The 23218-nt window shown below is 46.0% G+C and overlaps 1 protein-coding gene across 1 annotated transcript in view; it reads left to right on the top strand.

The window, feature by feature from the left end:
• Positions 1–2724: 2724 nt before the first annotated feature.
• LOC129708595 (activity-dependent neuroprotector homeobox protein 2-like) overlaps positions 2725–23218 on the top strand; it is a 34911-nt gene continuing 14417 nt past the window's right edge. The window contains exons 1-2 of the mRNA XM_055654426.1: positions 2725–4522; positions 18871–18993. Coding sequence (XP_055510401.1) covers positions 18886–18993 — 108 coding nt within the window. The 5' untranslated portion in view covers positions 2725–4522; positions 18871–18885. The remainder of the gene's footprint in view (positions 4523–18870; positions 18994–23218) is intronic.

Raw genomic sequence — 23218 nt, 5'->3', positions numbered from 1 at the left:
ACCATCATCATCATCATCGGTGGTCACTCGAAAGGAGTATGACTGTCCTCTCATGGAGGAAGCCTGTGCGTGACTTTGTTTAATGTGGGGAGACTGGTGCACAGACAGCCACCACACGGTACTTGACAGATCTGGGTCAGGTTCCAGTGGCATGGAGTCCAAGACGACCGGAGACCCTTTTCTGCTGCAGCCTTCATCCGCCTTCCCAGCCGTTGTGACGCTCCACTAAAGTCCTCCGCCTGTTCCACCATTGAGGTCTGGGTTGGATTGTTCTTTGTCAGAGACCTCCCCCTCGACCTTACCGCCATGGGTGGCCCTACCAGGAGCATGGCTCCAGACAGCATCGCTCTCAGGATCTCAGAATCACACAAGCTTCTCCACGACGACAAGGTGACAGTCCACGGAGAAGACAATCCAAGGATAAGGGGGAGACCTCATTGAAACTTGTAGGAAGGAATTGCAGATGCTGGTTTAATCTGAATATAGACACAAAATGCTGGAGTAACTCAGTGGGATAGGCAGCATCTCTGTAGAGAAGGGTGACGTTTCGGGTCAAGTACCTTCACCAGACTGAACCGAAACATCACCCATTCCCTCATTGAAACTTACCGAATGGTGAAAAGCCTGGGTAGAGTGAATGTGGGGAGGATGTTTCCACCAGTGGAAGAGTAGGACCAGAGGCCATAGCGCCAGAATAAAAGGACATTAAACCTTTAGAAAGGAGATGAGGAGGAATTTCTTTAGTCAGAGGGTGATGAATCTGTGGAATTCATTGCCATAGACGGCTGTGGAGGTCAAGTCATTGGGTAGTTCTATGGTGGAGATTGACAGATACTTGATTAGTACTGGTGTCAGTGGTCATGGGGAGAAGGCAGGAGAATGGGGTTGAGAGGGAAACATATATTTCCCCCTAAAACAGACATAATTAAATGGTGGAGTAGACTTGATGGGCCGAATAGCATCCTGGCTACACACCCTCTCCCCGCTGCCTTCAGGTAGAAGGTACAGGAGCCTGAAGACTGCAACGCCCAGGTTCAGAAATATCTACTGCCCCACAGCCATCAGGCTATTAAACTCAACTCAAACAAAACTGAACATTAATAGCCCATTATGTAGAAGGTACAGGAGCCTGAAGACTGCAATGTCCAGGTTCAGAAATAGCTACTTCCCCACAGCCATCAGGCTATTAAACTCAATTCAAACAAAACTCTGAATATTATTAGCCCATTATCTGTTTATTTGCACTTTATCTGTTTTATTTATTCATGTGTGTATATATTTATATAATGGTATATGGACACACTGATCTATTCTGTATTCACGTCTACTATAGTTTGTTGTGCTGAAGCAAAGTAAGAATTTCATTGTCCTATCTGGGACACATGACAATAAACTCTCATGAATCTCTTGAATCTTGAATCTCTTGAATCTTGAATTTTGCTCCTAGAATTTATGAACATGAAGATGACTCATTCTCATAGCTTCAAAATGATCAATTTCCCTCCTGGGATAAATAAAGTTCTTTTGTACTCTTGTCTCTTGACATATCATAACTCATTTCCCTCAATATTTTCTTTTCCTTTTGATTATTATACCTCTAAAGCCAAAAGTAAATTGGTTGGAAATTCAACTGCAACACCACCTACGAGTTTCTATGCATGGTTTATAGATTTGTATCTTAATCTAGATTAATTACCTAATCTCATTCCAAAATAATGTTATTGTGCACGTAAGTAAAGCAGAAAAGAACCATGGTATTGGTCGAACTAAAATATTAATCACTTAGGCCTGGCAGTACATTTTTCATACGATAATAAAAAATTATGTTTCATAGGAATGATAAAAATTGTGATATGAAAGATTTTTTTTATAAACTGGTTAAATTATCTTTTTTCTCATGCTTGTACCTTGATGATATCAGCACATTGAAAGTTAAATGGATTTGGTACTCAATGAAATAGCAAATGTTATAAAGGCTTCTGCTATCCATTCAAGAGTAACTGAGTGAAGAGTCAACAAAAGGTAATGGCACATTCATTAGAACTATCCATTATTAACAATAATTCTACTCAAAAAAGATAGTCATTAAGCCATAGCGGAGAGACAAGGAACTGCAGATGTTGGAATCTTGAGTAAAATACAAAGTGCTGGAGGAACCTGGCAGGTCAGGCGGCATCTGTGGTGGGAATGGTTAGGTCTGGACCTTTATATATTTTTGAAAGTTGACAGAAGAGATATGGCCATCAACTCAATCATATTTCCTTCTTCAAGTTACTATAATCAACTAAAAGTCCAACACTTAGTGAATAAATTAACTTTTTACTGAACTTTCAAACCATAACATTTGTTGAAGAACCTTATGTTGAGAGTCAACTACAATCCTCCTGTTTACCCTCCTACCATCCGGGAGGCGCTACAGGTCTCTCCGTTGCCGAACCAGCAGGTCGAGGAACAGCTTCTTTCCGGCGGCTGTCACTCTACTCAACAACGTACCTCGGTGACTGCCAATCACCACCTTATTATTTTTTATTCAAATCGTTTGCTATGTCGCTCTTCAAGGGAGATGTTAAATGTATTTAGTTGTCTCTGTACTGTACACGGACAATGACAATTAAAATTGAATCTGAATCCAAGGCTTGTTCTTGACTGATCAACATGAATCTACCAATTTTACACTCTTTTACAATTTGACTTGCATATATAGAGTTGTGTCCAACTTTTGGTCTACTGTGTCATCTGCTATCAGGACCCATCTGAAGAAGAGTCTCAACTCAAGGAGTCACCTATCCATGTTCTCCAGAGATGCTGCCAGACCAGTGTTACTCCAGTACTTTGTGCGCTTTTGAACCACTATCGTATACGCATGGGGTTCACCAATATTTAAACCATTATTAACCACCATTGCATTCCATGGAGTGCATGTCATTCTTGTACTTGGACGATGCATCACTCATACCTGTTGAGGTTAACCATTCACATATTGAATTGGAAATTACCTCCATTTGGAAGTTCCTCATGCAACTCTCACTGACTAGTCTTTCCTCATCAATGCCTCATCCTTAAGGTAGCAACCCAACGGGCTGGCCATTGAAATAGGGCTGATACCACCCCCTTCCAAAGCCATGTATTAACCCTCTGCAACTGGTTCATTCCAACCACTGAGGTCATCGTGACACGCCCCCTCCAAACGACGTTACCCCCGTCCCCCTCAATTCTCTCCAGAATGAAATATTTTGGGTGAGCAACATATTTACCTTTATCGTGTATGTATACACTGTGAAGGGTTCAAGTTCAAGTTCACATTTATTGCCACAAGCACCAATTACGGTACAGTGAAATTTGAGTTACCATGCAACCATACACAAAAAGAACACAATACACTATAGAATTTAACATAAACATCCGCCACATTGGAATCAACATTCTTCACTGTGATGGAAGGCGATAACGTTCAGTCAATCTTCGTCCTTTGTTCACCCGTGGTCGGGGCCATAAACCCTCCGTAGTCGCCGTTACGGACGGCCCGATGTACAAGCCTTCTCGTCGGGATGATCGAAACTCCGTCGTCTGGACAGGTCGGAACACACACTCTGCAGGTCGAAAGGCCGCACCAATCCAGTTATTAGGCCGCGAGGGAGGTGACGATGCGACAAAGTGAAAAGTCACATCTCCTTCGAGGTAAGTGTTCCCCCACACTAAAACATACATTTAGACATACTAAAAAACAAAAAATGTCGAAAGGACGAACACGCTGCTGGCAAGGCCTCCGCTCGCGGCGCCACCCGATGACAGGATGTAAGAAGGGCTCGATTGTAATCGTGTATTGTCTTTCTGCTGACTGGTTAGCATTCAACAATAAAGCTTTTGACTGTGTCTCCGTACACGTGACAATAAACTGATCTGAACTGAGTAGGAGGGAACTGCAGATGCTGGTTTCCACTAAAGGCGGACACAAAATGCCAGAGTAACTCAGAGGGATGGGCAACTTCTCTGGCGAGAAAGAAAGGGTGGCGTTTCGGGTCGACACCCTTCTTCAGACTGAGAGTCAGGGGGGACTAGACCAGACTTGACTAGACTAGACTCCAACATTTGGGTGCCAAAAATGCAACCATGCAAACAAAAAAAAATACAAGTGCTCCTTGAACTTTGTATGAACGTTTAGGGAGACATGTTTCCTGTGCATGGTGTTATTTAAAGGGGGAGGGGAGAGACTCTTGGCATTGGATTTAGAGAGATGCACAAGACACTTTAACTTTATTGGTCAATGCCACGATATGCAAATCGTGTGTCACGTCACTTCCAGGTGGAAGAGAACGCCATTTTGTCCGGGTCGTTGCTGTTGTGAAGGGAACCGGTGGCTATTGTGGCGGCACGTTATCGCCAACGCGTTCAGCTGTCCTGTCCTGTCCTGTCCTGCCCTGTCCTGTCCTGCTAGCGGGGCCGAGCCGAGCCGGGCCGAGCCGGGGCGGGCAGGGAGGCGGAGCCCGATAAAGTCGGGACAAAGTCGGGACGACGGCTGGAGGTTGGTTGGGTGAGGGAATTGGCGCGCAAAGGTGGGAATGGGAATGGATGGGAATGGGAGGGGGTGGGGAGAGGTGGAAGAGAGGAAGGCGGGGGCAGAAAGAGGGATGAGGGGAGAAAGAGGGATGAAGGATGGAAGAGAGGGATGAAGGGTGGGAGAGGGAGGAGGGGTAGAAAGAAGGAGGAGGGGGTAAAGAGGGAGGAGGGGAGAAAGGAGGAGGAGGGACGAGAGAGAAGGGGAAGGATGGGGGGAGGGGATGGTGAGTGGAGAGAGAGAGGAGGGGGAAAAGGAGAGGGGAGCAAGAGAGATGGAGAGGAGGCAGGGAGAGACAATAGACAATAGGTGCAGGAGGAGGCCATTCGGCCCTTCGAGCCAGCACCGCCATTCAATGTGATCATGGCTGATCATCCACATTCAGTACCCCGTTCCTGCCTTCTCTCCATATCCCTTAACAACTCTATCTTTAAGAGCTCTATTTAACTCTCTCTTGAAAGTATCCAGAGAACCGGCCTCCATCGCCCTCTAAGGCAGAGAATTCCACAGACTCATCACTCTCTGTGAGAAAAAGTGTTTCCTCATCTCCGTTCTAAAAGGCTCGCTCCTTATTCTTAAACTGTAGCCCCTGGTTCTGGACTCCCCCAACATCGGGAGCATGTTTCCTGCCTCTAGTGCAGGGGTCGGCAACCTTTCCTGCCAAGGGTCCAGGACGCATGTCCGTGAGCGGATGGAGGGCCACATCTATCACGTGTTCACATAGATCCCGCCCCTTTGAGGACACCACCCGGAGCACTGAGCTCAAACACTCACACTCACTCGTCCCCGGCCTACTGACAGCCCCGATCCCAACAGTGAAGCCCAGACACAGAAGGTGCACGGCCGTGCCGGCGGCTTAGCGCAGGATGAGGTACAGCTAGACCTTGGCACTCTGCCATTGCAGGGCGATGTGCAGCACTTTTTCAGTGTTTCACCCGACCCTCGGTCTAAAAATCACCTTTCAGGTACTGGAGATGACGGAAGTCAGGGGGCCGGATGATTGAGGAAAAAAAACGCCTGCGGGCCGGATGATTTCGGGTTACTGGCCGGATACGGCCTGGGGGCTGTAGTTTGCCGATCCCTGTTCTAGCGTGGCCAAACCCTTAATAATCTTATATGTTTCAATAAGATCTCCTCTCATCCTTCTAAATTCCAGAGGATACAAGCCCAGCCGCTCCATTCTATCAACATATGACAGTCCCGCCATCCCGGGAATTATCCTCCTGAACCTACGCTGCACTCCCTCAATAGCAGTAATGTCCTTCCGCAAATTTGGAGACCAAAACTGCACACAATACTCCAGGTGTGATCTCACGAGGACCCTGCACAACTGCAGAAGGACGTCTTTGCTCTTATACTCAACTCCTTTTGTTATGGCCAACATGCCATTAGCTTTCTTCACTGCCTGCTGTACCTGCATGCTTACTTTCAAGGTGAACAAGGACCCCCAGACCCTGTTGTACTTCCCCTTTTCCCAATTTGACACCTTTTAGATAATAATCTGACTTCCTGTTTTGCAACCAAAGTGGATAACCTCACATTTATCCACATTAAACTGCATCTGCCATGCATCTGCCCACTCACCCAACCTATCACCCTGCATCCTCATAGCATCCTCCTCACAGTTCACACTGTCACCCAGCTTTGTGTCATCTGCAAATTCGCTAATGTGGGGCGAGGGTGGGTCAGTGAGAGGATGGGGAGGGGAGGTGGGGCAAGGGGTTTAAGAGGAGGGAGGGGTGGGGTAGAGGAGAGGGGGGGGGGGGCAGGAGGAGAAGGAGGGGAGGTGTAAGAGCTCCCTTTCTCTACCCTACCTGGCATTGACTAGTGGCTCTGCAGCGCTCCCTCTCCACCCCAGACCGTGGGGAACACCTGCCAGAGGTGGTCTGCAGATCACTTGCACTGCTGGCCATTCCTATCTCTCTCCCCGCCCGCCCCTCAGTGCCGGCAGCTCTGTGGGAGGGAGGGGGGTGTTTTATGGGCGTCGGCCCACAGGTGAGCGGAGCCCGGGCAGTGCACGCTGCTGTCGCTACCTGGGGCGTGCTCTAGTCTCTCCCTGTACACGCGCGCCGCACCCTCTGTAACCGGGCACTCCCTGTGTACCCTTGGGTGCTCCTTCCCTCTTCACCCACGAGCCCTCCCTCTCTCTGCACCCACGGGTCCTCCCTCCCTCTCTCTCTGCACCAACGGCTCCCTCCCTCTGCCACCCACGGGTCCTCCCTCCCTCTGCCACCCTCGGGTGCTCCCTCCCTCTGCATCCCAACACTGCTCGCGGGCTGGTTCAAAGGCGCAAAGCTCCAAATTCCCTGGCAAACCAAACTCTGGATGTGAACTTTTGCGCTGGGAGGAGAATCAAGCACCCTGATTGTCTTTTCTTTTTTTAAAGTGAATTCAATATTCACCAGTCTTTGTAGATATTTAGAGGTCTTGCGGTCTTTTATGGAGCTGGTCCTAAACCAAGCTGTGATGATGTCTCGGGTACACAAAAATGCTGGAGAAACTCAGCGGGTGCAGCAGCATCTATGGATGTCTCAGTTCAGTTTGAGCTTAGTTTATTGTCTGCCACGTGTACCGAGGGATAGTGAAAAGCTTTTGTTGCGTGCTACCCAGACAGCGGAAAAACAATCGAGCCATTCATAATGTACCGATATAGTGCCCTCCATAATGTTTGGGACAAAGACCCATCATTTATTTATTTGGCTCTGTACTCCACAATTTGAGATTTGTAAGTGAAAAAAAAAATTACATGTGGTTTAAGTGCACATTGTCAGATTTTAGTAAAGGCCATTTTTAAACATTTTGGGCTCACCTTGTAGAAGTTACAGCAGTGTTTATACATAGTCTGTTCCCCCATTTCAGGGCACCTTAATGTTTATGACACAGCAATACCATGTGAATGAAAGTAGTCATGTTTAGTATTTTGTTGCATATCCTTTGCATGCAATGAATGTTTGAAATCTACGATTCATGGACATCACCAGCTGCTGGATGCCTTGTCTGGTGATTCTCTGCCAAGCCTGTATTACAGCCATATTTAGCTTATGTTTGTTTTGGGGCCTAGTCCCATTCAGTTTTCTCTTCAGCATATAAAAGGCCTGCTCAATTGGGTTCAGATCAGGTGATTGACTAGGCCACTCAAGAATTGACCATTTTTTAGCTTTGAAAAATTCCTTTGTTGTTTAAGCAGTATGCTTGGGATCATTGTCTTGCTATAGAATGAACTGCCAGCCAATGAGTTTTGAGACATTTGTTTGAACTTGAGCAGAGGATGTGTCTATACATTTCAGAATTCATTATACTACTACCATCAGCAGTTGTATCATCAATGAAGATAAGTGAGACAGTACCTTCAGTAGCCATACATGCCTAGGCCATAACACCCCCGCCACCGTGTTTCATAGATGAGGTGGTATGCTTTGGATCTTGGGCCGTTCCTTCTCTCCTACCAGAACTGTGGTTGCTATTTTAAGTACTTCTTAGCAAATTGTAACCTGTCCATCCTATTTTTGCGGCTAACCAGTAGTTATCTAACCACAGCATCTTGCAGTGTAGCCTCTGTATTTCTGTTCATGAAGTCTGCTGCGGACAGTGGTCATTGACAAATCCACACCTGACTCCTGATGAAGAGTGTTTCTGATCTGTCGGACAGGTGTTTGGGTTTTTTTCTTTATTATAGAGAGAATTCTTTTGTCATCAGCTGTGGAGGTCTTTCTAGGCCTGCCACTCCTCCTTGATTATGCTGCTGGCTGTGCCGAGGCTGCGTGAGGTTTAAATGGAGGCAATGGAAGGGAAACCCCTTCAAACCATTACACAGACATAAAGTAAAAACATACTCGGTGAGGTAACCCCTCTGGACAAATCACAGAAATAATGTCGAAACATAAAACTCCTCAAACCAATCACAAACACGGAACAAGCGTCAGTTTATTGAAACATAACAGAAACCTCTTTAGGAAGCCAGAAGTTGCGACTGGTGGGTCATATGGGCAGAAACTTCCTGGAGCTTCTTCAGAGGTCCAGACTTACTGGTGACAACTAGGTCACATGGGTCTACAGCACCTTGCAATGTATTGTCTATCAGTGAAGCCCAGTCTTTCACAGACACCTGCCATTTCCCAAATTACCCAAATCCCTGCATGTTCAAGGGGCTGTCCCACTGTACGAGCTAATTCAAGAGCTCTCCCGAGTTAAAAAAAAAAATCAAACTCGTGGTAATTGAATTGAATTGAATTGAATTGGGTAAGCACGTAGAATGTACGTAGCGGGTACGTCGGAGTTCGGGACATCTCTTAGCGGCTCGTAAAACTAACGGCAGGTACTCGGGAAACGCGGTAAGCTCGTGAAGACTTGTGAAGATTTTTCAACATGTTGAAAAATATCCACGAGAGCTCCGAGTACCTACGAGCGGCTATTACCGTAATTCTCCAAGTTCAAATCAGGGGAAACTCGGGAGAACTCTTGAATCCCATCACACTGCCTGCCCCGCTGAGTTACTCCAGCATTTTGTGTGTACTTTAATTTTCAATTTGTTATGGATTAATGTGCTTTCATTGCAAATGTTGCCGTTTGTAGCAATGTTACAAAATTTTGAGATTTAAAAAATCAAGTCTGCAATTTATCCCATCAGATAAAGCATAAAAGTAAGTTTAATTTGACACCTAATTCACTTTCATATCTCAAGTAATAAAAATGTTATGGCCATTTTCATACTCGGAAATTAGCATCTTGTTCCCTATTGATTTTCTATGGACATAACAAAAAAGCTGTGATCATGGACAGTCAAAAGCCTGTAACCGTCTTAAAAATTAAGAGAACTGAATGAAATTTTCAGTTATCATAGATTGAACCATTCTGAAACAAATATAAAATAATCTTACTTGGATGACCTGAAATTAAAGCATATAATTAGTTAGTTACCCAATTGTAGCTAATTTCAAACTTCAATTACTAGATCTAAACATCTATCCATTTCTTAATAAATGATTAACATTTTTAAATAGCCTAAGTGTCCAAATAATATTCACAAATAATTCACAATAAAACATGATTTTAAAATCTAATTTACATCAATTTATAGGCCAAATGGAAGGAATTTAGTGTTCAATTGCTGTAAATTAAAGTCCATTTTAAATCTGCTTTCTAGTGGGTTCCTGTGAACGCGCTGGTTTAGAATGTTCACATTGCGCTGGATTTGTGCCCTCAAATGCCCAGAAAAATACTGCGGGATATAAAGAGCCCAAAATGAACTACTCGCTATAGAAAACTTTACATACAGGGTTCTTAAGAAGCCCCTTTTAATGTAAAAATAAGGTACATACCTTTAATTGTTTGCTTTATAAAACCCTGGGGCTGAGAGAGGTCGCGAGTTTAGAGAGTGATTTTTAATCTACTATAACTATTGTACAAGGCCATAAAAACTAATAATACCTTTTGCGACGGGGTCTTTCAACGATTTTTCGTTAGTGATTTACTAGGCTGAACATTTTCGATTGCAACAGCCTAGTAAAAATCGTGTTTTCAACCCGCCCCCTCTAAACAGCGCCAAAATCGCGCACACGGCCTGGGACAGATTCTCAATGACGATTCAGGTAGGTTTTGTAACATACCTACCATTTGTGTTTTGCACTGGTGGTTAATACAAAGTTTGAAAGAATTGAGGAAGAAATTCGAACCGATAAAACATTTCACAATTGCAATAAAGCTTGCAGTAGCTTGTAATTGGCGATGATAATTGGCAGATGCTAGATTAACCTGAAGGTAGACAAAAAGCTGGAGTAACTCAGTGGGACAAGCAGCAGCAGGAGGAAAGGTATAGGCGACTTTTCTGGTCTGAAGAAGGGTCTCAATTCGAAATGTCACCCGTTCCTTTTCACCTGAGATACTGCCTAATACGCTGCGTTACTCCAGCTTTTTGTGTCTATCTTCTATGGTAATCTCCTTTTGACTTTTTAATTTTTATGTATTCAGATGAATAGGAAACAGATATAGGTTGAATGAGCAACAAGTCAGAAGTGTAACATAGTACTGGAGTAACTCGTTGGGTCTGGCACCATCTCTGGAGAAAAGGAAGTCAGAAGTGTAAACCGACTGTTAATATCCAGTCAAAACTCATCTCAGCATTAGGTGGAAGCAGATTAGTTACAAGTATCTGTTGACCCTATTACTTCTATAGGATATCAACTGACGTGTCGAACAAGACTCTAAACCAAAGTTTAGTTTAGATTAGTACAACATTCTTTTTTAACACTCGAGTAACTTTAAACATGCACAAAAATAATTGACTTCTAATAACTTCTCATTTAATTTACTATTTCAACTTCTCACTTCTTAAACAAAATCACAAAACTCATGACTTGGAGTCAGCTATTACCCATATGAATGAATTGGTCAGATTCACTCTGTTGGTACGGGGTAGTCTTCTCTGAGCTTCGAGCTTAGGTTCCTCCTTCTTGCGATGGCTGTTCCCTGGGATGTCCCTGCCGATGTCTCGGACTGCCCTTTTATAGGTTTCAAAGGTCTTTTATTGTCACATGTACCAATTAAGGTATGGTGATATGCGATTTACCATGGAGCCATATGGGGGAAAAAAGCAACAAGACACACAACTACATAAAAGCTAACATAAACATTCACCACAGTGGATTCCCCACATTCCTCCTTGTAATGGAAGGCTAAAAAGTCAAATTTTCCTCTTTATTCTCCTGCGGTTGGGCCAGTGGAACCATCGGCCGGGGCGATTTTCCTCGAAGCTCCTGCAGCCGGCGATGGAACCCCCCGTGTCAGGGTGGTCGAAGCTCCTACGGCTTGGAGTTCCTGAAGTCAGTCTCTAGCCAGAGACTGCGGGCTCTGTGATGTTAAATCCGCAAGCACCTGTGGTTGGAGCTCCGGCAAAGGGATCGCGGGCTCCGTGATGTTAAAGTTCCGCAGGCACCCGCGATGGAGCTCTCAAAAGACGGTCTCCAACAAAGGCCGCCAATTCCTCGATGTTAGGCTGCAGTGCGGACGGAGATACGGTACGGAAAAAAAATCTCATCTCCGTCGAGGTAAGAGATTAGAAAAAGTTTCCCCCGCCCCCCCACATAAAACGAGCTAAAGAACACTAAAAACATACATTTAACACATACTATTAAACACAAAAGAAAGAAAGGACAGACAGACTGTTGGCGAGGCAGCCATGTTTCATTCCAGCATTGCAGCCTATTGTTATCCAAGCGATCGGATGGTATTTATTCTTTGTTTCGTTTTCACACTCTACCCTTCCATATCTCTATGTATCCCTCTCCCCTGACTCTCAGCCTGAAGATGGGTCTCAACCTGAAATGTCACCCATTTCTTTTCTCCAGAGATGCTGCCTGTCACATCGAGTTACTCCAACATTGTGTTTCTGTCTTCGGTACCTGTTCTCTGCCTGTGCTCCACTGCTGATCCAGGATCGCCATGTATCTCCGTGGTAACAGGAGCTTATTGTAATGAGTGGTGTGATTTGATAATCCATTTGTCATAGGTCAGTTAGAGATGCTGCAACTTATGGGCTTGTTGCAATCGTGAACATGATGAAGAGCATTACAAAGAGGTTCAATTGATATCATTTTGCCTGGGATGCAGAATGTGGCACTGCAATTGCATTCAGTGCAGACAGGCCAATTGGGGCAACTGGTCACCACTAGCAGAAACAAGGAACTGCAGATGAAATGTGTAGGGAGGAACTGCAGATGTCGGTCTACACCGAAGATAGATACACAATGCTGGAGTAACTCAGCAGGACAGTCAGCATTTCTGGAGAAAAGGAATAGGTGACGTTTCGGGTCGAGACCCTTCTTTAGATGCTGGGTTGTACCGAAGATAAGTGCAAAGCACTGGTGTAACGTTTCAGGTCGGGATCCTTCATAATTTATAGGAGCAGAATTAAACCATTTGGCCTATCAGGTCCACTCTGCTATCTATCTTTCCCTCTCAACCCTATTCTCCTGCCATCTCTGCATCACCCCTGACACCTGGACTAATCAAGAACCTATCGATCTCCACCATAATATTCAGACTTCAGTCTGAAGAAGTGTCCTCACCCATCCTATTTCTCCAGAGATGCTGTCTGACCCGCTGAGTTACTGCAGCACTTTGTGTCTATCTTTGGTCGCCACTAGTGCTTGCATATTAGAAATAGAGCACGGAAACGGGCCCTTTGGCCCACTGAGTCCACGCCGACCCATTCACACTGGTCCTATGCTGTCCCATTTTTGCATCTTACTCACTAGGAGTAATTTACAGAAGTCAATTAACCTACAAACCTGCATGTCTTTGGATTGTAGGAGGAATCTGAAGCACCCGGAGAAAAACCACGCAGTCACAGAGAGAACGTACAAACTCCGTACAGACCGTACCCGTAGTCACGATCGAACCCGGGTCTCTGGCGCTGTAGGACAGCAGCTCTACCACTGCTCACCCTGCCAGTATTTATCCTTTATGGGCCACCTTGTCCCAAAAGCATCATTTTGCTGATGCTGAAATCCTGGGGGGGAAATAAAGTGCAAATAGGCAAAAGATTGGGCAGTATCAATGGGGAGAGAAATCAAAGATACATTAAATCTGTGAAATGCAAGTCGGAGCTGCGTTGAAACCTGAGAATGTAGGAAGGAACTGCAGATGCTGGTTTACACTGAAGATAGACACAAAATGCTGGAGTAACTCAGCGGGTCAGACAGCATCTCTGGAAGATCATGCATAAGTGATGTTTCAGTTCGGGACCCTTCTTCAGACTGAACATAGTTTATTTTATTGTCACGTGTACCGAGGCACAGTGAAACGCTTTTGTTACGTGCTATCCAATCGGAGGAAAGACAATACATTATTATAATCGAGCCATCCACAGTGTATAGATACGTGATAAAGGGAAAAACGTGAATAACGGCACCCTATTTATTCAGGCTACTCATTGCTTTTTTACACCTCAATGAAACCTCCTTGGTTTCAGAGAAAAATAACGACACCCTGCTATGTCTTACCTCATAACTGTACATTCACAAGACCTGGCTAGATACATCCTTTGTAGTCCCTCTTATGTTCTTGCAAGCTTCTTGTGGTGTGTGGCCTAAAACTGTAGAGCCAGCTCAGTGATGCAGCTAATACGGATACTGCATCACTGCTCCAATGATGCTGCTTCAATCATGACCTCCTCTCTTACAGTGTGGAAACAGGCCCTTCGGCCCAACTTACCCACACCGGCCAACATGTCCCATCCACACTAGTCTCACCTGCCTGCATTTGTTCCAAAAACCATATCCACTGTCCTGTCTAGATATTTCTTAAACGTTGCAATAGTACCTGCCTCAATTAGCTTCTCCGTCAGTTCCTGCCATACACCTGCCACCCTTTGCGTGGAAAGGTTACCCATCGGGTTCCTATGAAATCTTCACCCCCTCCCCTCACTTTAAAGCTATATCCTCTGGTTCTTGAAGAGACACTGCATCTGCCCAATCTATTCGTCTCATGTAACTACTTGGGATTCCTTTGGTTTCCTCCCACATCCCAAAGACATGCAGGTTGTCTGTTGTAAATTGCACTTGGGTGTGTTGGTGGGTGCAGTATCTGGGAATGGGCGAAGAATAGGTTAGTGTGAGACTGGAATTGATTTGTAGTCTGTCATAGACTCAAGAGGTTGAAATGGCTTCCTATGTTGTAAACACATGTGGGCAAGTTGGGCTGAAGGGCCTTCTTCCACACTATCACTGACTATAAGCGCTATGGTCGAATAATATTTTCTACAGCCTGGATCACCACTGTGTTCTTGCCCTCTATGCCTTGGCCAATAAAGGCAAGCATCCTATAAGTCAAAACTTCCATATCAACCTGAATTGTCACTTGAGGATCTACAAACATGTATTCAAAGATTTCTCCTCCTCAAAGCTTCTTTAATATTTTTAAGGCGAGGATTGACAGATTCTTGATTAGTACGGGAGTCAGGGGTTATGGGGAGTGGGCAGGAGAATGGGTTTGAGAGGAAAAGATAGATCAGCCATGATTGAATGGTGGAGTAGATACGATGGGCCACAAGGCCTAATTCTGCTCCTAGAACATGAATTTGGACGTAGTCAGTGGCAGGCATAGAAGATAATCCAAAGGCATACAGTTTTGTAGGTTGACACAAAAGCTGGAGTAACTCAGCGGGACAGACAGCATCTCTGGAGAGAAGGAATGGGGGGGTGATATCCAGAGATGCTGCCTGTCCTGCTGAGTTACTCCAGCTTTTTGTGTCTATCTTCTGTTTAAGCCAACATCTGCAGTTCCATCTTACACAGTTTTGTAGGTTAACTGGCTTTGGTAAACTCTGCGAGCGCCCCCGCGGGGGTCAAAATTATCCCGATTCGCCAGCCGGGGGCTTTGACTTTGTGTATGCAGTGGAGAGATAATTTTTTTTGCTAATGTGATGGATGTTTAGGGGTAAATTATGTTGTGTGTTGGTCGGATCGGACACTTGGAGAGAAGGAATGGGGACATCCGAATGGCCTGTTTCCGCTTTTTGTGTGTATCTCTAAAACTAAACTAAAAATTACATTTTTTGAGGAATGGCTTTTCAGTTTAATTGTGTTGTCGCCTCATTGGTCGGAGAGAGAGAGGCCGAAGGGTGTTTCCCACATCTCCCCACAATTGTCGCCCATGAGAGAGAGCGAGTGTTTACACATCCCATGTAGTTTAACAATCATCATCAGAATGAAATTTTATGCTTGATTTTTCTGTTCAGACTTCAGCCTGCAAGCTTCAGGTGAAGAGTGCTACAGGCTCAACTACACACTAAACACTGGCTAATGGCAAACCTTCAGAGGAGATTTGTCCCCTACTTCTACTTGAAGCCTTTTATGAGAGGAAAATGAAGTATACAGCGCTGCTGTTTAGTTTAGAGATACGGAGTGGAACAGGCCCTTCGGCCCACCGAGTCCGCACTGACCACGATCCTCTCACACTAACTATCCTACACACACTAGGGACAATTTACTTTTTTTTTTAACCAAGCCAATTAGCCTACAAACCTGTACGTCTTTGGAGTGCGGGAGGAAACCAGTGCTCCCGGGGAAAACCCACAAACTCTGTACAGAAAAGCATTTGTAGTCAGCATCAAAACCGGGTCTCCGCAGTAGCTCTGCCGGGTGAAGAAAGGTCCTGCACCAAAACATTGCCTGGTGAGTTTAGTTTATTTTCACGCATGCCGAGGTACAGTGAAAAGCTTTCGTTGCGTGCTAACCAGTCAGCGGAAAAAGAATACATGATTGCAATCGAGCCGTCCACAGTGTACAGATACAGGATGAACGGAATAACGTTTAGTGTAAGGTAAAGTCCGATCAAAGATAGTCCAAGGGTTTCCAATGGGGTAGATAGTAGATCAGGACTGCTCGCTAGTTGTTGGTAGAATCTTTAGTGAACTACTCGAAACTGTGCGGAGTCCCGACGTTAAAGATGAAACTGGATGCTACTTGTTCATGTTCTCCAGGGATGCTGTCTGACTCTGAGTTATTCCAGCATTGTGTGTCTTTACTTAGGAAACCAGCATCCCTTTCCTTGTTCCTTGTTCTTATTATTTGGTTGGAACAGTGTAGACTAAAAAATTAACCCAGCTAAAGTAAGTGTTAGCCTGAAGTACCTAAGGGTCTTTTTCAACAAAGATAAAAGTAGATCCTGCTAAAGTTATAATGGAATAACTAGAGATTCAATTGTATAGAATAACAGAGGATGCACTTGAAAGATTGTCCGAATTTGCAAAGGAGAAGTCACTTGGGCCAGAATGAATCCATCTTAGAATGCTGAGGAAAGTGAGGAATGAAATTGCAAAGACTCCATTTTCCAAGCTTGTATTGGTGCCAGTGGAGAAGAAGGATAGATCCAGCAATCCGTCTATAAATGGAGAGAGTGTGTGGATTTATAATCCGGGACTAAAATTAAATTATGCTGGGAAAAATGCCTATAAAATTAATGGTGACAAGCGCAGCTTTGTTAAATGGGAAGTGCCATTTGATAAAGAGTTATTTGAGAAAATCAGGGTTGGAAGTGTAATTGCACTTAGGCTTATTGGCAAAGGAAGCTTTTGATTAAATGGGCTGCGACCAAAAATAACTCATCATTCACCACTTTTCCCTGCTCTCTCTTATTTTAGTTGATCTTCTATTCACACTTGAGCTCCAACCAATTACTCCAAGAAATTGAAGGCTAACTGAATGTTATAGTGGCTGGGGGGGAAATACTGCTCTGTAATCTGAGGAAATGCTCCCAAAAGAATTTCTGCACGCTGCAAAATATACAAGTGGTCTATTGTGATGGTAGAATAGCCTTTGGTTGAGATTAATCTGTTTCTTAATTTAGTTTGGAGATACAGCGCAGAAATAGGCCCTTAGGCCAACAACGTCCACGCCAACCAGCGATCCCCACACACTAAGGCTACCCTACACACACTAGGGGCAATTTATAATTTTACCAAGGCAAATAGCCTACAAATCTGTATGTCTTACGAGTGTGAGAGGAAACCGGAGATCTTGGAGAAAACCCCGCAGGTCAGCGGTTTCCTACCGCACTCCAAAGGCGTGCAAGTTTGTACATTAATTGGCTTGGTGTATGTGTAAAGTGCCCCCAGTGTGTGTAGGATAGTGTTAATGTGCGGGGATCGCTGGTCGGTACAGGCTCGGTGGGCCGAAGGGCCTGTTTCCGCACTGTCTCTAAACTAAACTAAAGAAAGACATGAATAAAACTAATATCAAAATAGGCGAGGTTGAGGGATGCTTCATTGGAGGGTGGTGGGATTATTTGATCGTTTAGTTTAGAGATGCAGCTCAGAAACAGGACCTTTGGCCCAGTCCCTTCGGCCCACCGAACAGCGATCCCCACACATTAACACTACCCTACACACATTAGGGCCAATTTACCCACACATCAAGCCAATTAACCTACATACCTGGGGCTCTGCTCCCCCAACGTAATATTCCACCACTCACCCGTTCCCCCAATGCAATATTCACCCACTCATGCACAGCCCCCATCTGCGCAGGCACAGTATATTTCCCCATAACCCCTAGCATTCCCTCCCCCTTCACTTCACCCTCCATCTGATTTCCCCTCTCCTCCTCCCCTCCCCCAATCCCTCCCTCACCTCTCCCTCCCTCTCCTTTCCCCTACCCTCAGTCACACCATCCCTCCCGCCATACCTCCTCTCCCCAACCTACCCCCCTCCAATCCCTTTACCCCCCAGCCATTCACCTGGGGCGATGGGTAGATGGGACCACTATTGCCGCAAAAGGCGGGCGGGCGAGGGCGAGTGATGGAGAGAGAAGCGGGACCAGGGCCTCCACTGAATCCCCCCCACGGCTGCCACCGGTTGTGGGGGAGACGGTAGACAAGTTACTGTGAGGAGGGGAGAGAGGAGTTTGTGAGTGAGGCGGGCGAGGCCGCGGTGCAGGAAGGGGCGTCGCTGTCCCGGCCGTGGCATTGACTGACAGGAGAGGAGACCAATCTGCGTGGCGCTGACTGACAGGAGAGGAGACCAATCTGCGCATGCATGGCTTTTAAGATTTTTAAACCTTAATAACTTTTAAAATATACCATAGATCAGAACAAAACTTGTTGCACTTGCAACACAGGAGAATGATGAGTAAGATGGCGAAAAATCGTAGCGCTATCGTGTATTTTTTTTTTGCGCAGATAGAAAAACCACGCAAGCGGAAGAGCACAAGATCAGAGTATAAGTTATGTATAGCGAGATAGATGTTCATCGTGGTGAAGAGTATTGTTGTCAATTTAAGAACTCCTGGCGTGTATTTCTTATACACACTGGGGATGATTGGGTTACCATCATGAGGGTTTCACGGCACCGGACTTGTACTCGCTAGAGTTTAGGATGAGGGGTGACCTCATTGACAGGCCTGGATAGAATGGATGTGGAGAGGATGTTTCCACCAGTGGGAGAGTCTAGACTTAGAATGAAAGGACGTTCCTTTTGGAAGTAGGTGTGGAGAAATTTCTTTAGTCAGAGGGTGGTGAATCTGTGGAATTTATTGTCGGAGATGACTGTGGAGGCTAGGTCATTGGGCATTTTTAAAGTGGAGATTGACAGATTCTTGATTAGTACGGGCATCAGGATTTATGGGGAGAAGGCAGGAGAATGGGGTTGAGAGGGAAAGATAGATCAGCCGTGATTGAATGGCGGTAAACTTGATGGGCCGAATGGCCTAATTCCGCTCCTATGACATTAACTTGTATTGTACGCTGGACTTGGGTTCCTACATGGATAATACAGGTGGTTCTTAATGCAATTATCGCTTTTGTTATCTTTGTTTATTCAGATACAGTAAAAAAACATGTATCAGCTTCCTGTAACCAATCTGGAAATTCTCAGAAAATCCAGGAAAAAGGTGAAGAGGATCTTGTCTGATATTGGTCTACAATGCTGCAAAGAACTGTTGGAGGTAAGTAGTGTAGTCTTTTTAGTTTTATGTTTTAGAGATACAGCGGCCCACCGAGTCCTCGCCAACCAGCGATCAGCCGTACACTAGTTCTATCCTACACATTGGAGACCATTTTTACAGAAGCCAATTAACCTGAAAACCTGCACATCTTTGGAATGTTGGAGGAAACCGGAGAAACGGGGGAGAACGTGCATACTCCACACAGACAGCACCCGTGGTCAGGATCGAACCTGGGTCCTTGGCGCCACAAGGCTGCAACTCTAGTATAAATCTGATAAGCTTCTAATTTCCTTTGAACTTCTGAGAAACAATCTTCTCAAATACCAGGAAGCAGAAAAGTCTGCAAGAACACAATGCTTTTCCGACCTTATTTCCAAAAACGCCCATAACTCCAAGGTCCTATTTAGTACCATTACCTCTGTCATATGTCTTTCCCCCAGTACCAGCTTTGCGGGGTCCCCTGCTAAGTGCGAAGAATTTACTACATTTTTCACCAGCAAAGGTAAGAACATCAGGACAAATATTTCCCCTCCCATTCGTGACCTAGCTGTCTCATTGGTCTGTTCCTGTATTGCGTACAGTTTTGGTCTCCAAATCTGAGGAAGGCCATAGAGGGAGTGCAGAGAAGGTTCACCAGACTGATTCCTGGGATGTCAGGACTGTCTTCTGAAGAAAGACTGGATAGACTTGGTTTATACTCTCTAGAATTTAGAGATTGAAAGAGGGGATCTTATAGAAACAGGCTAGATGCAGGAAGATTGCTCCCGATGTTGGGGAAGTCCAGGACAAGGGGTCACAGCTTAAGGATAAGGGAAAATCCTTTAAATCCGAGATGAGAAGAACTTTTTTCACACAGAGAGTGGTGAATCTTTGGAACTCTCTGCCACAGAGGGTAGTCGAGGCCAGTTAATTGGCTATATTTAAGAGGGAGTTAGATGTGGCCCTTGTGGCTAAAGGGATCAGGGGGTATGGAGAGAAGGCAGGTACAGGATACTGAGTTGGATGATCAGTCCATAATCACAGCTCAATGGCAGTGCAGGCTCGAACTTTTTTCACACGAATGGGCCTACTCCTGCACCTAGGGTATTTCTATGTTCTTCTATAATTAGATTGTTTCCAACCCGTTACTCTACCCTCCCTTGTAAAACTGGTCCTCACTATGAAACCTGCTACCTGCCCCCTCGGCGTTGTCCCCACTGCCCTTCTGAAGGATGTCATTGCTATAGCCGGTTCCAGCATCCTCGCCATCATCAACAGTTCTCTGGCCACTGGCACTGTTCCAACCTGCTTCAAGCACGCGGTGGTCCAGCCCCTCCTAAAAAACCTAACCTAGACCCCACTTTGCCTAGCAACTACAGACCTATTTCCAAACTGCCCTTCCTTTCAAAAGTCCTTGAAAAGGTAATTTTAAATCAACTAATGCCTTACCACAGCAAAATACCATCCTGGAAAATTTCCAATCAGGTTTCAGGGCCCACCACAGCACAGAGTCTGCCTTGTTGAAGGTACATAACAACCTACTTCTCACCATTGACTCCGGCAACTGTGCAATCCTGCTCCTTCTCGACCTCAGCGCAGCATTTGATACAGTGGATCACACCATCCTAATTGACCGTCTCCGGTACGGGGTTGGTATTGATGGCACTGCCCTGAGCTGGTTCGTCTCCTACCTCAAAGATAGGAGTTTCTCTACAAACATTCTCCTCCCCAGCTAGCCTCTGCTGCGGGGCTCCACAAGGCTACATCCTAGGCCCCATTCTCTTCTCCCTGTATATACTCCCCTTAGGCCAAGTCATTCAAAGGCACGGCATTTCCTTCCACTGCTACGCAGACGATACACAACTCTATCTCCCACTGAAGCCCAACAACTGATCTAATCTACACAGCCTTATGCACTGCCTCAAGGATATAAAGTGTTGGATGGCCCAGAACCTCCTCCAACTAAACGAGAGCAAGTCTGAGGTCATCTTACTCGGCCCCTCAGACTCCATCAAAATGATAGCAGGCAGCCTTGGAAGCCTTACCCCATTACTCAAACCTCACGTCAAGAACCTTGGCGTGATATTTGACTCCACATTGAATTTTGACAAACAAGTCAATGCTGTGGTAAAAAAGCTAGCTTCCAGCTTCGCACGATAGCTAAAATTAAACCATTCCTCCAATTCGTCGACCTCGAAAAGCTCATCCACGTATTTATCTCCTGCTACCTTGATTACTGCAACTCCCTTTACACTGGCATCAGCCAATCATCCCTGTCCCGCCTGCAATTGGTCCAAAACGCCGCAGCGAGACTTCTGATGGGCACCCGAAAAAGGGACCACATCACCCCGATCCTGGCCTCTCTCCACTGGCTCCCAGTGCGATTCAGAATCAATTCCAAGATCCTTCTTTATGTCTACAAAGCCCATAACGGGCTTGCCCCCACCTACATCAAAAATCTGCTTACCCACCACTCCACCTCCAGGTCCCTCAGATCGGCCGACTTGAGGTTACTGAACATCCCGCGGTCCATAAGCTCAGGGGCGACCGCGCCTTTGCGGTTGCAGCAACTAGACTGTGGAACAACATCCCCTTTCTCGTCAGAACTGCCTCCTCCATCGACTCCTTTAAGTCTAGACTTAACACGTATTTCTACTCACAAGCGTTTCTTGAGGTCCTCTGAGGGAGCGCTGTATGGATGTATTTATGTATGTATTGTTGACCTATGCATCACTGTGTGTAGCACGTTAGTACCTGCACTGAGGTAAAGCACTTTGGTCAACGAGAGTTTTTAAATTGACTTGACTTGACTTCTGCTACGCCACTGTGTTCTGGGGGGCGGGTGGGAGAGAGGCCGAGTGGACCGAACGACGGGAGGAGGAGGAGGAGGAGGAGGCGCTGGTCAAGCGGGGGAGTGGAAAAGCTACGGGCGACAGGAAACAGCGGCAGCAGGTGAGAGGAAGGGGGAGTGAGCCCAGAGGTGGCTGAGCACGTCCTATCAGTGGCGGCGGCCTGAAGCGACCACTGTCCCCAGGGGCTACAATCAAAAGTAGATTTATTCAAATATTTACAATACTACAATAGGGGATCTTATAGAAACGTGCAGAATTCTTAAGGGTTTGAACAGACTAGATGTAGGAACATTTTTCCCAATGTTGGGGGAGTCCAGAACCAGGGGTCACAGTTTAAGAATAAGGGGTAGACCATTTAGACTGAGTTGAGAAAAAAACTATTTCACCCAGGGAGTTGTGAATGTGTGGAATTCTCTGCCACAATAAGAGTCAAATAGTCATACTGTGTGGAAACAGGCCCTTCAGCCCAACTAGCCCACGCCGGCTAACATGTCGCAGCTGCACTAGTCCCACCTGCCTGCGTTGGGTCCGTATCCCTCCAAACTAGTCCTATCCATGTAACTGTCTTAACTGTTTCTTAAACGTTGGGATAGTCCCGGCCTCAACTACCTTCTCTGGCAGCTTTTTCCATACACCCACCAACCACTGTGTGAAAATGTTATCCCTCAGATTCCTATTAAATCTTTTCCCCATCACCTTGAACCCATGTCCTCTGGTCCTTGATTCCTCTACTCTGGGCGAGAGACTCTGTGCATCTATCCGATCTATTCCGCTCATGATTTTGTACACCTCTATAAGATCACCCCTCATCCTCCTGTGCTCCAAGGAATAGTCAAGAGTCAAGAGTCAAGAGTCAATTTAATTGTCATTTGGACCCGGAGGTCCAAACGAAATGCCGTTTCTGCAGCCATACATTACACACAAATAGACCCCAGACACAACATAATTACATTTAACATAAACATCCATCACATAGCTGTGATGGAAGGCCAAATAAACTTATCTCTCCACTGCACTCTCTCCCCCCCGATGTCAGAGTCAAAGTCATAGCCCCCGGCTGGCGATGGCGATTGTCCCGCGGCCATTAAAGCCACGCCGGGTGGTGCGAGGTCGCACACCGGGTCTTGGTGTTAGAGCCCCCGGTGTGCGCTCGCAGAGTCCGCGGCCATTCCAGCCGCGCGGGGCAGTGGTGTCAGGCCCCGCTCCAGGAGCTCTTCAACCCCGCAACTCGGGCGGGAGAAGTCGCCGTTGCAGAGCCCCGAAAAGCGGTCTCCCCCCAGGGAGCCGTGGGCTCCCGGCGCCGCCGTCCACAGACCTGTAGAGAGCCTCCGACTCTCCGGTAGCAGCAGCAGCAGCAGCAGTAGCAGCGCTCCTCCACCGCTCCGGACTCGGCC

This window comes from Leucoraja erinacea, chromosome 2, assembly GCF_028641065.1.
Source record: "Leucoraja erinacea ecotype New England chromosome 2, Leri_hhj_1, whole genome shotgun sequence".
NCBI classification, from domain to species: Eukaryota; Metazoa; Chordata; class Chondrichthyes; order Rajiformes; family Rajidae; genus Leucoraja; species Leucoraja erinaceus.
Note: the sequence above shows the minus strand (reverse complement) of the source record. Positions and strands in the feature narration are given on the sequence as shown.